We start from the raw sequence: 12,417 nt of genomic DNA, 5'->3' as shown, positions 1-12,417 counted from the left end.
GACTTAAGACTCTTGCACAAAGTTCTTGACTTCGGGTCAGCTCTCTTTTCTTCCGTGTGGAGAAATGGGTGTGAGTCTGCAAATAGCATAAGAATCCAACGCACACACACACACCGAAGTAAGGGGAACTTTGGGGATGGAGCCATAAAAATAAACCACCCAAAAGTGGGCTAAAATGAAGTTGTGTGTGCCAAGAACAATAAAAATGGCAAAGGAAGCTGCGAGCAGCAAAAGACCATGGAAAAAAAGTGGAAGAAGGGAATGAGCCGGCTGCCAACATGATGATGATGGCTAAAAGTTACAGCCTCGATCCAGTGCGAGGAAAAAACCCCAAGCGAGAAAAGAAAACCCAAAAGGAAAGCTTCCAGCGAAGGAATGAAGGAAAGAACAAATGGAAAAAGACGTGCCACAGACAGCGAGGGGAGTGGGTGGATGGAATGTTAGGGGGTTGGCGAGGCGACAGAAAAAATTATACAAATACAAAAGGAAGAAATCAAATGGGCAAAAAAGGACAATGACAAAAGAAAATAATACAAGCGATTGGGTTGAAAGGCTGTTGTGGGTGGTTGCTTGAAGCACGGGGGTTGCAATGACGAACGTCCGATGACAATGACATTTTTTTTTATTATAATTTAGCTGTGTATTCTTGAACAAAACCTGTGCATATGCAGCTCAAATTTATATCCGATATTTGCACGAGCGGATGTGGAGTGTGAGATGGGCGAAAAATATCCTGGCAGCTTGTCAAGGGTCTCGAAACGAGACAGCCAAGGGTTGGGCTTGGCGAATTTTGGGTTGGGGGATGACTGCGATCCAGACAGTGGCAACCTTCTTATGGAATAATATCCCGAATATGCGTAAATTTATTTTTTTCCGCCTGATTCATTGTCCTATGCAAATGAGGCGGAATCGGAATCACGGCGAGTTGGGAGGTGAGCGAAAGAAGAAAGTGGATAAATTTGAAAAGTGGCAAAAGGAAAATGAAAAATGTTCAAGCGAAAACCGCAGGAACTTTGCCTCGTTTTATGCATCTCTTTTGCGGCAGTCAAACCAAATTCCTGCCACTTAGCGGCAGCTTCGTCATTTTCTGGGTAATTCGAAACTTTCCCATGGGATTAGATGATGAGGGCTGGAGTGCCAGGGTGGGTGGCCTTGTGGGTGGCTGCTTGCTGCGGCATGTAAGTTGACTATTATTTTGACATGACTACACAATCAAAGCCTGCAAATATCCAGAGAACCCGGTTGCCCTTAAAGCTGCTTTGCTTATGGCCATCGCTCTCCCCGCGTTATTCGCAATTTTCCCCACCACCCAGCGCCATTTGCCCACCGACCGCCAACCACCCACATCAATGGCAAACGACCTTCGCTGACAAAATGCACAGTGGCATGGAAATTTCGCAGATGCTGGGTTGGAATTTTCCTGGTGGGGGTAATTGATGTGGTCGGAATATATGCATATTTCATATTAATTTTAAGAAAAAGCTGAGGGAATACGAAAATGGTGAAGGGCGTCCCATTTTAATTAAGTTCAAAGTTCGTCCTACCTCTTGAAAATGAAAGCCATTTCTTGAATTTGTAGTTGTCATTTGTAAACTTTCAAAGTCATAACATTAAATATGCTTGCTGATTTCGTAAAACTGAATAAATGTAAGTTTTATAAGGAAGTTATACTATTGTAAAAGATTCACATTCAATATACAATATACATTTTGTTTAATAACATTTTTTAAAATCTTTACACATATATTTTCTAAATTTGTTTGTTTCTCGTTACCAACCTATTTTCTGAAGTGCATATTGAGTTAACACAAGGGACTGTTATATCTTAATTGTTATATCTGTTAAGCTGGCTCTTATGAGTTAATCCCCCAATTTTCGACCACTGTGCCATGTCTGTTGAACATCGCTGTCGCGCTGCCTCGTCTCTAAGCCAAACATTGTGTTGACGGCTTTTAGGCATGTGCGTGGTGCAGTGGGTGGTGGCGATGGTGATGGGGGTTTCATACCGTACTCGGTGTTTTATTCCGCCTGGGCTTGGGTGTGCCAGAGGGCTGTAATAACAATGAGGACGATGACGACGACAACGAAGTCGCCCAGCAGAGTTGACAATATGCGCAGAACCATCGTCCTCCACTCTCCATCCACCACCTTTCAGCCCATCTGTCTCCAGCAAGTCGCGTCAGTCTGTCTCCTTTCTGCCCTCTCCCCATTCGGACCAAAGTCTTCAGCCGCTACTCCATCCGAGCGCTCCACATCCAAACACCAAAACGCCCAACCCTTAACCCATGCTCATGTTGCTGGCAATTTTCTATAATCCTTTTTGCCTTTTGCAAGCATTTCTACAAGTTGCTCCTGTGTTGTTTTTGTTACTGTTTGAGTTTTCATTGTTGTTGCTGGTGAAAGTTTATGAAAAGTGACTGCGTTAGCAGAAAATATTATGCTGCCAGCGGCAATGACTCCACACAAAAAGCAGAAGCCCAGCCCTAAAAGTGAGCCGCCCACTACAGAACAGGACCCTCTCAACTGAGTGCTCTCCCCACTTTTGGCCATAAACTCTTTTTTATTTCATTTTATATTCCCATTTTTTTCAGCCCCTTTTTTTGTGTAAGAGCTGGCAAAGTTTTAACTTTTGCTACCAAAGTTGGCTAAATGTTTAAATTCAAGAGAGAAAATACACGCAGATACAATATTGTGTTGGCCTATCATGGCCACAGTGCGTATGCGTGATATACTCGACCCGTTCCACAACATTTTCCAACCCAAAAACTTGCTGAGCTTAAATCAAACTTTTTGGTCATCTGATGGGAAAGGGGCATTCAAAATTGAGGGGTGGGCTTAGAGGATGCAGAGGGGCATCGGAAAGTCCTTTTAGATCTGCACTTCAACTTTTGGGTCAACGTCTGTTTGTCTATTTGTTTGTCTGTTGCTATCTGCGTCTGACTGTCCTTGTTGTTGGTGTTTTTGTTGTTCCGCTGGGGTTTCTCTTACCAATCCGGCTTTTGCACTCTGGCCATCCTTTTTGGCCGCCCTTTCCTGGGCGCTCTCAATGTCTGCTCGATTTGTTTGTACATTTCCCTCACAGGGCAACATCACCCCCTGCCAAAAGTTCCAAACTTTTCAGCTGACCATTGGACATTGTCCTTCTCTATCTTTTTGGGTCTAAGTGCTTGTGTGTGTGTGAGAGCGACCTTTTTGTAAATTTTTGCCTTGACTGACTTGTCCGTCGTCCTGCGGTCCTTGGACTCCTCTGCTCTGCCAAGTTGCCTTGGCCCCACATTCTGCTGCTGCCACTGCTGCCTTTCTCTATTAACTTTTCGTTTTAGCTACTTTTTCTTTGTCCCATCTGACGGACAGTCGGTCCTTCAGTCCTTCGGTACGTGTATCTGTGACCTGCAGAGACTGATGACCACGGGATCTGGACGGATCTGGGGGTTCGGGTTGGTTAGGTTTTCCATTTGGCATGGGTTTGTCGCTCGAGTGTCGCCAGCCGAGGGGCGAAAAATGATTTGTGGATGGTTAACAAGAGGTTGAAACTATTTAGGGGATGAAACTTCAGCTGAAGGGCCACCGATGAATAATTGGTTGGAGTTAATGTAGGATTGGGGAGATGTTCATTTCCATTTATGTGTATTAATTATAATAAGTATTATTATACCTTCTGTATATTCACAATTTTATAATAATATACATGTTTTCATATACCATTTGAATAGAGTTAATTATTTGATCGCTTTAAATAAAAATCTTTAAATTAAAAGTCAACCAAACAAGCTTATTAATGTGGGTACTATTAACTATAACAAAAGGTTATGGAGTGCTCTGGTTTTATTTGTTTATTTTAAACATACACCATTAGAATAAGCCTAATTTCACCCTAGTGTTATTTATAATATTTTGAATCGTGTTCAACATTCAGTGATTGTACCCGTAGGATTTCTTATAAAAAAGACGACAACCGATAGCTCAAAGCAAATATTTATTTGATCTTTATTCAAATTGCTTTTCCGTCCTCAGGCAATCATAATCTATCATGTGTTCCCCAAAACAGCATATTATCATCACCATCTTATGAGGCATATCCCCCGTTATTTTTCTATCGTCCTCGTTTCATCCACCACCAACTACAACTCGATTATATTCCAGTTGGCAGATGACAAAATATCGCACCAAAGTCGACAGTCGCCGTCACAGTTCTGGCTGCCGCTTTTTCCTACACCCAATCCCATCCGTATGTCCGATCCAAATAAATACAGCCATCTGCCCCCCGTTTCCCCTTCCCCGTCCCTGCCCCTTTTCCACCACCTGACGCCCGCTCCTTGGGAAAAACCATAGCAATGCCATAGTCCACGCTCCGTACGGTCCGATGTCCTTAGTCCGAAAAGGACATGCTATAATTTCCAGCAACAACAGGGCGTGGGGCGATGGTTGGGGGAAACCCAAATGGGAAAGAGGGAGAGGGATAGAGAAATAAAGAAAACCGACTAAAGTAACCAAAGCAAAGGAAAAAAAGCAACAATCCCGAATGCGGCAACAACAGCTACAAACAACTTAGGCCAAGCCATGTCCCTGTGCGACCAAAAAGCTCGCCCATAGTTGTCCTTTGCCAGGCTACTCCATTCCACCACCCCTCGACCAAACACTGAAAAAAATATTACGTTCTTGGGGCTCAAATAAACAAATTAATATTCGGAATGTATGATAAAACATTATTTAAAGGTAAATTTAAAAATGATGAAGTTTAATATCCCCCGACATTATGTATAGTTTTTAATAAATACCTTTACGAGAGCTATTATTATTTTTCCCAGTGCAATTATCCCTGTATTGGTATGCATGCCTTGGTATGCCATCACGCAAAATGTTCCACTGTCCACCCGCTCCACCTCCACTTCGGCGCCGACACCCCCCGTCCGCACCCACCTCTTAATGGGTGGCTTGACAGGGTTTAAGCTCTTTTACGGGGCAGATTGTGTTTCCACAACAACAACCCAAGCAACAGCTAGAGAATCAGGACGAGGGACAAGGGTTCGAGGTGGAGAAGAAGTAGGAAAGTAAACTTGGAAAAGGTTGCATTTGATGGCCGAAAGTGGGAGCAAGGAGATATGAAAGCCAAGTGAACTAGCGATGGCCGGACCAGAATTATGATTTGGGAATAGCTCTGTGTTTAATCCTAATGGGCTTCGTTCTAAGTACATTACTCTAAGAATCTTATTATTCTTGGAAAATTTCGACAGCTACAGACAGTTAAGGCTATTTTTAAATAGACATAGATTTTCTCAAATATTTTAAGCGATTATGAAATAGAAGGAACAGATAATGATAATGATATTATCATGTTATGAAATTATAATGAGATCAACGCACCTTTTGATATACCAACGCTGAATCACTATAGACTAAAAATAAAACTTTTGGTTTGGCAATACTTTTTAAAGTTATTTTCAAGTATATGCATATGAATAAACCCTTTTTCCGTTGACCTTTAACCTTTTGCTTGTGCGTGTCACGACCTTTTACCATCGCTATATTTGCCAATGGAAAAGACGTTGGCGGAAAATAAGCTGGCAAAAACCTGATTCTACTTTGGCGCAAAACTTTCTTAGCTTCGACTTTTGTTAGTAGTTGCCTCGACTTTCTTGCCCACTTGCCGCCCCCTTTTGGTCCTTATCCTGCCAGGACTCTCCTCTTTCCCCCCCACCAGTTTTCTTCTCGGCTGTTTTGCTGCTATGTTGCTTTTGTAAATTGGTAAAAGTTTGAGTTTAATTCAATTCGGAACGGTAGCTGTGAGTGGTAGCTTCCTAAAGGATAACGAAAACGTTGCCACCGGGTCTGTTGGTGAGGGATGGTGAGAGGGGGTTGTCTGTATGTGTGCACAAGGGTGTGGGTGTAAAGGATATCACGCGCAAATTGCGGTGCCTGACTGCAAAAAGGGAGAAAAGGAGACGAAGCATTGGGCGCCACGAAAAGTTCTAGTTGTTTTCCCCATTGTTGTTGTTGTTGCACCACGTAGGGTCGACGAAAATGGGGGTGAAGCAGGGGCTAGCGTTTGGCTTGTTGCTCGGCACATGCAACTCTTGGCACGTAGTCGCTCCTAAATGTGACATGTTCATAGGGACAGGGGTGCGGACTCGACTCAGGGGAAGTGAAAGGGATAACTGTACGAATAACAAATGGTTGCAACAAAAGCAATACAAAACACTTTTAGGACAAAAGTCGCCATCCCACTAAATTGTTGCTGCATTTTATAGATTTTGGTTGCACTACCTCTGGGTATTCCACCCCGCCTCCAGCCATTTTATTAGCAATTCCATACCCCTCGAAGGAAATGACCTCCCACCTCGTGCTCAACAGTTGTTGGTTTTGTTGTCGCTGTGCATTAAGTGTTGCCAACTTTATTTAATGGCATAACAGTTGACTGCCAGTCATTGGCCTCGCACTCCACTCTAGTGCACTGTAAAATTATGGAATTAACTAGAGAGTCTTAAAATCCGATTCGAAATATACAAACAAGCCTTGGTAGGACCGACTCTGATTACTGAATTAAAGCTTTAAGAACACAGGATTTATTGATATTAGCAATGATTATTAAATACATTGTAGTTGTAAGAACTGATGTTAGGTGGTATTGAAAGAGAGATAAAATATATAAGGTAGCTGGAAAAAATGTTCAAATTTTAACTGTGTGAACAGAGTCATTAGTGAGGAGTAGAAGTCTGTTGACTTTTTAGGATGCTCTAACCATAATTATAAAAAAGCAGTGTGTCTCCGCCATGATTTACTCAAAGAGCCTTAAATAGCAAACCAAAAGGTGGAAACATCGGGGGGGCGTGAAAAACATTGTTTGGGTATCTGGCTGGGAAATTCACTAATTTGAAAATGTTTCGTGCCTTGGTGACTTTTTTGCCGTCGTTATTTCTGGTTTGTGTGGTTGTGTGCAAGGCGTAAATTGTCTATTAGTCAGTGGAGAAAACGAGAGAGAAATTGCTGCACATTTTTATTATGTGTTCTTTTGCTTTCCGTTTTTGTTTTTCGGCTAAGGGATGAAATTTAATTAAGATACTTTGACGTCTCGCAGATACACAAACAGAAGGCTCCCAGCCACCCAAAAGCCTCCACATCCAAGGACAGAAACATTTGGTCCTTGGGATAATTCAATTTGTGTGTGTATTGGTATGTGTGGGTGTGGAAAATCATCAATATACAAAGACAGCAGCCAAGACGCTGACAATGTCATGGGCCCCACCGCCCACGAATGGGTGGGGGGTTTCTAGGAGGCGGTGGTTCACTCACTTTCATTTTGTCATTTCGATAATTTTCGCCTTGTTGGATATATTTGGGTTTTGCTTTATTCCGTGGGGATGACGAAAAGTGAAGGGCAGCAGGCTTCAGTAAATGTATATACCATTTTATTGGGGGAGATTTGTGTTCGGCACAGGCCACTTGTGTGTTTCCTTCGATAATGAAATTACTTATCTATGTCATCTATGCTGATTTGGGTGTAGAAACATTTCAGAGTCAGGGTAAAGCTTTTGAGGGATACAAGTGAACGATAAAATTCAAGTGGAAAAGAGTTGACACAAGCTTGATCCTATTTTGAAAAAAAAATTGGGTGTACTTTCCAATTCCAATTATATTTAGAAATGCACAATATTTTTATGATCCAATACTTTTTTAAGCTATATTATAAATGTATATGAAAATTTGATCAATAGACTAATTTCCTTTTCTTGCCATTAAATGGATTAGATGGACGCACGTTTTGTATTGTTCATAAGTTTTCCAAAAGACTTTCCTGAAAACATTTTCCCATTAGCTTTTGACAGCTTCCGAAATAAGTTTCTAAAGAGGAGTTCTTTGATCTGTCTTGGTCAATTTGCTCCGCAGGTCAGGAAGTCCCATGTAGAACCATTTGGTTCCGCCCAGGGCCCCAATCCCCCCCTGGCCATCGCATTAAAGTTGATGGCTTTCCAAACTGCGGAGGATATGGGGTAATGGAGAAAGGAAAGTCACTCGCATGACGCAATCTGGCAATTATCTGGTTGCCATCCTCAAAGTTGCTTCCTTCTTGCCCGTCGCCAAACCCAAAAACCCAGAACTCCGTCGAATCTGTTCGAGGGGCGTCGTTTGTTCTATTGGAAATTTAATTAGGTTTACATCATTTTCGTGCAGATTCTGCCAGATGGGCTGCGCCCAAAGAAACAAGTCCAACGGCGGCAGTTGGCCAAAAACAACTTTCACTTTGAGCATTAACTTCTTGAGGGGGCACTCAATTAGAGGCGCATCTACAAGTCAAATATTTTGACTGGGCACTGGAACAATACGAGCCATCTTCGATTAATTAAAGTTAACCTCGGTGGCCGGAGGAGGGGAACGAGATGCCATGGTTTGGCATAACAATGCATTAACGTACCGCTGGCTGTCAGACACCAACCACCACCCAATAAAATATTAATGGTTACAATTATGTGCTACGTGGCAAGGATAACAAAGTTCGCATCCTAACGCAATTACAAGACAATCAAAAAAAGCAGCAGCTGAGGAAGTCCAACCAGCAACACATACAATAATTTATGCACCAACAAAAATGTTATTACTTAAATTGAAAAATTATTTGCACAATAAGCGTTGTGATAAAAAAATTAAATTTTTACAATTTAAAATAAATAACTTATAGCAATTTAAAAAATAAGCTCTAAAATATTTATCCAAAAAATATAATATTCCATTGCCTAAAAACAATTTTTATTGCATAAATTATAGACGTCTTTAAATGAAATTATAACGTTAACTGGAATTCCCAGCATCCCTAGCTGTTCCCCCGCTGCAAAGATAAAGTTTTATACGATTTCCAATAAAACTTCAATTATTAAATTATAAAGTCACCCCTAGCGAGGGATTTTTTGTTTCAGTGCTAATAAATGCTCGGCATGCTTGAAATAATTCAATGAACGCACACAGAGCGAACCACGAACGAACATTCGCCGGCAGTCCAAACAAGTGGGGTTGGATCGGCGTCGGCTGAGAGATCCAATTCCAAGGGCTGCCACTTGGAGAGGGGGCGTCTGTGGGTGGCTGGGTGATGGGTGGTTGGGCGGGTTGGGTGGCACGGTTGAACCGCCCGCTGTGCGCTGAATAATTCGTAATGTATCTAACCTCGAAAACCTAATCAAGTCCAGTTAAGCAAATGTGTGCACAACTGGGCTGGGGTCCTGCAATTACCAGCACACAGGACACAGCCAGGACTCACTTAGAGTGTCGTGCCGGGTGTTATCCCGGCCTCAAGGCGCCCCAATACCCACGAATCAGATCCTTCCTTCCCCCTGCCCAAGCTAATCGGTCCGAGGTCTGCACAGAACGTCACACACGAACGCAACACGCTGCCGATGAACCAGGCGCCCAGAAGTTTCAATTCGACGACCGAGAGAGTCGAAGGAAATGTGCAAGACCCAAAACCCCGTCGCATTCCCACATGCGCAATGGGACGTGAAACTCTGGATATATATATATACCTATATATGTATATATCTGGCAGCATTGTGTCCGTGCGAACTTGGTCGAACAATCGAACCGAGCCACAAAGCGTGATAAAAGCCGAAGCGAACCCGAACGAACGCCACCCAACTGTGAGGGCGCCCAGTTCGTTGGGTTTATGGAACCCAAGAGGTATGATCGAATCTTATTATATTATATTATAATGATATTATGACACCTATGTTATTATATAAAGAATGAAACATTTTCTGAACCTATTATCCTATTATGATCCTTTAAAACGAAAGTGGCTTCTAGTATTGGAAGTTTTCATTGAAATATTTGAAATAATAATTCCAGTTTCAGTAACATTTATTAAAATATTAATTTTTTATATAATATATACTTCTTATACAGCTTTTAGTATTCCAATTTTCAAAAACACAGTACAAATTATTCGAAAAATGCCACCATTTGATTATGTGCGCCTTGCGTGTTCTTCCGAAAAACACTCCTCCCTGTTGCAGTCGGCTCTGGAAATTATTCAGCTGGCAATTTTCCGGCTCACCCCGCACCCCGCAGCCCGCAGGCCAGCCAGTCACCCGCTGGCCCACAAGCGGAAAGCCAAGCGAGCGACGAGCGGAAAATTCACTTTTCGCCATCGCTGCGCACTTGTGCCGAAAGTCAGTCGGGCACGTCCGCCCTCCGTCAGGTCACGGGTCCACGGGCCGTCAGGTCCACGGCCACTGTCAATGGCAGTTGTGTGGGTGGTTGGGCGGAAAACACCAGTCGAGTGGGTGACCCCCGGCGTGGGGTGGGGGGCAGTAGAGGTCGGGCGGCAGAGAAAGCCACTCTCTCATTTGCTCGCTCAGTCGATTTAATCGTTTAGTGCGCCCTTTTGCGCCTTATCAACGTTTCATTTAATTTAGCCCGAAACCTTTTTCGGTTTCGATTTGTGGGCGCACGGAGGAGTGGGTGGGTGGTTTGCTCCTCGATTCGGTTACGGATTTCGATTGGAATTCCGGATTCCGTCCGGATTACGAATTCCGTATCGCTGGATGGCCCGCCGAGTTGCGGTTGATTAGGTGTTATCGTTATGATTAGTGGTCGCTCGAGTGGCAACTCCGTCCGGGAAGCTGTGGTTTCCAAAGGGTCGTTGTGGCTCGCAAAGGGGGTGTGGCAAGCGTTGTGGGCGTTGCGGTATGTGAGCGGCGTGTGAATGGGCGGGCAAGCAGATGATTAGCTGAGAGCAATTGCTGGATAAACATCTCAATAAATTGATTGCATGCTACGAAGAACTGCGAGTAGCCACAATTTTTCACCAAATTTGGGGCAATATATATTCGTGAAATTAAATGGTAATTACCGGAAACAAGATCAACAAGATAAGCACGGTGGGTTAACTTTTACTCTGTATCCAAAACTATAGCTTGGATATTTAAAGAAGTAAAGTTCTTTCGAAAATGGTTGTTGCTGATATGTGCGCGTTTTTGATTTGGTTGCTGGTAGCACCCATTTCTCCTACCGCATATTGCTCATACGCCCCTTGGTACACTGGTAAAAAGAGAAGCACAAAGAAGGCGGAGAAGTGAGGTGGTTTTCGTGTCGCACAGTAGCGGGGATTTATTAATATTTTTTCAGCGTTGCTGCACCTACCCAGTCCGCTTTTCACTCCGACTTTTCCGCCGCTTTTTATTTTTTTGTTGCATACATTTTGTAATTTCTTTGTGGAACTCTCGTCCTTTGCCTCCCTTCTGTCCCTGCACTATGAGTCCTTTGCCTGTATGGTATCCTCGCTATCCTTGGCGTTTTTATTCATTCATTTATTTGCGCTTTTCTACATTTCTTTTTTCGCCCCTTTCCCTGCTTTCCCTCTGCCGGCAGCTCAATTTCTTTGGGAACTTTCCTTCACGACTTTTCCAACGTTTTTTGTAATAATACCCACGCTTGGTATGGGAATTTCGATCGGAAGTTTAAACATTGGTGTTTTATGGTGCTTCGAATACCCTAATTGGTATTGAATTCATGCTACATAATCGATTTCCTTAAATAGTGAAGTTTACTTGACTTGATGCAATGTGCTAGTATTTTAATAACAATATTTTTAGATGAGCCATTGCAATATGTTTTAAAATAATATAGAGCTCATGAGGGTATAACCTACTTCGCTTGTTTCTCATTTCCACACTTCTTCTGGTTCCTTTTCGAGCTTTCTTCCACGTTTTTCCTGTGTTCATTTTGCTTTCTTTTGCATTTTTTCTTGGAACAAAGTTGCCGCTTTATTGTTTCGATTTAAGTTACTTTGTATGCTGTCAACGTTGGGTAAGATGGTTATATAGCGAGTGTTGCCTCGAAGGAAGGGCCTTTAAATGGGGTGCTGGAGGTGACGAGGGTGGAAGGTTCACTGTTGGTTTGGGTTCTGGGTTTTGGGTCTTGTGGGTGGCCAATTCCTTGGCTCGACCGATGAATGCCCGCATCGAAATCGCTTGGGAGCCGCTTTGGGTTTCATTGTTGCCTGGTTTTATTTCATGGCTGGGAAATAGGAGAATGAGGTTGGTCCTGAGGCTTGTACTTTGATTTGTCGGCCCCACAATTTCGCTTCGGCCCCGGCTTCGAATTTTATGCCCGTTTAATGGCTGCGAATTTACTCGCTTTATGCGTCTTCGATAAGCATTTATTAGCGCCATGAAAATAGGGGGGAGGACATCCACTGGGTTCGGGTTCGGGTTGGGGTGTGATTTTGAAGCGAGGGTAATGGTTACGGTATTGGCTTACTTTTTACTGGGTGGCCGATGGGGCGTATGATTTATTTTTATGTTATTCATTTATTTTTATGCCTTGTCTCTCGCTGCCGCGCTGTATTCGTTTTGGGACTTTGTGGCTTCATCTTTGGGGTATACCATAAGCCCTATGCACCATATGCTGACAGTTTTGTCCATTGGGAAC

The 12,417-nt window shown here is 43.0% G+C and overlaps 1 protein-coding gene across 1 annotated transcript; it reads right to left on the bottom strand.

The window, feature by feature from the left end:
- Nucleotides 1-9,851: 9,851 nt before the first annotated feature.
- Nucleotides 9,852-12,300, bottom strand: LOC27208746. Its single transcript, XM_016184302.3, has one exon. It carries the CDS (start codon nt 12,156-12,158, stop codon nt 11,784-11,786), a length of 375 nt encoding a protein of 124 aa, XP_016031364.1. The 5' UTR covers nt 12,159-12,300; the 3' UTR covers nt 9,852-11,783.
- Nucleotides 12,301-12,417: the final 117 nt, after the last annotated feature.

This window comes from Drosophila simulans, chromosome 3L (genome assembly GCF_016746395.2).
Source record: "Drosophila simulans strain w501 chromosome 3L, Prin_Dsim_3.1, whole genome shotgun sequence".
NCBI classification, from domain to species: domain Eukaryota; kingdom Metazoa; phylum Arthropoda; class Insecta; order Diptera; family Drosophilidae; genus Drosophila; species Drosophila simulans.
Note: the sequence above shows the minus strand (reverse complement) of the source record. Positions and strands in the feature narration are given on the sequence as shown.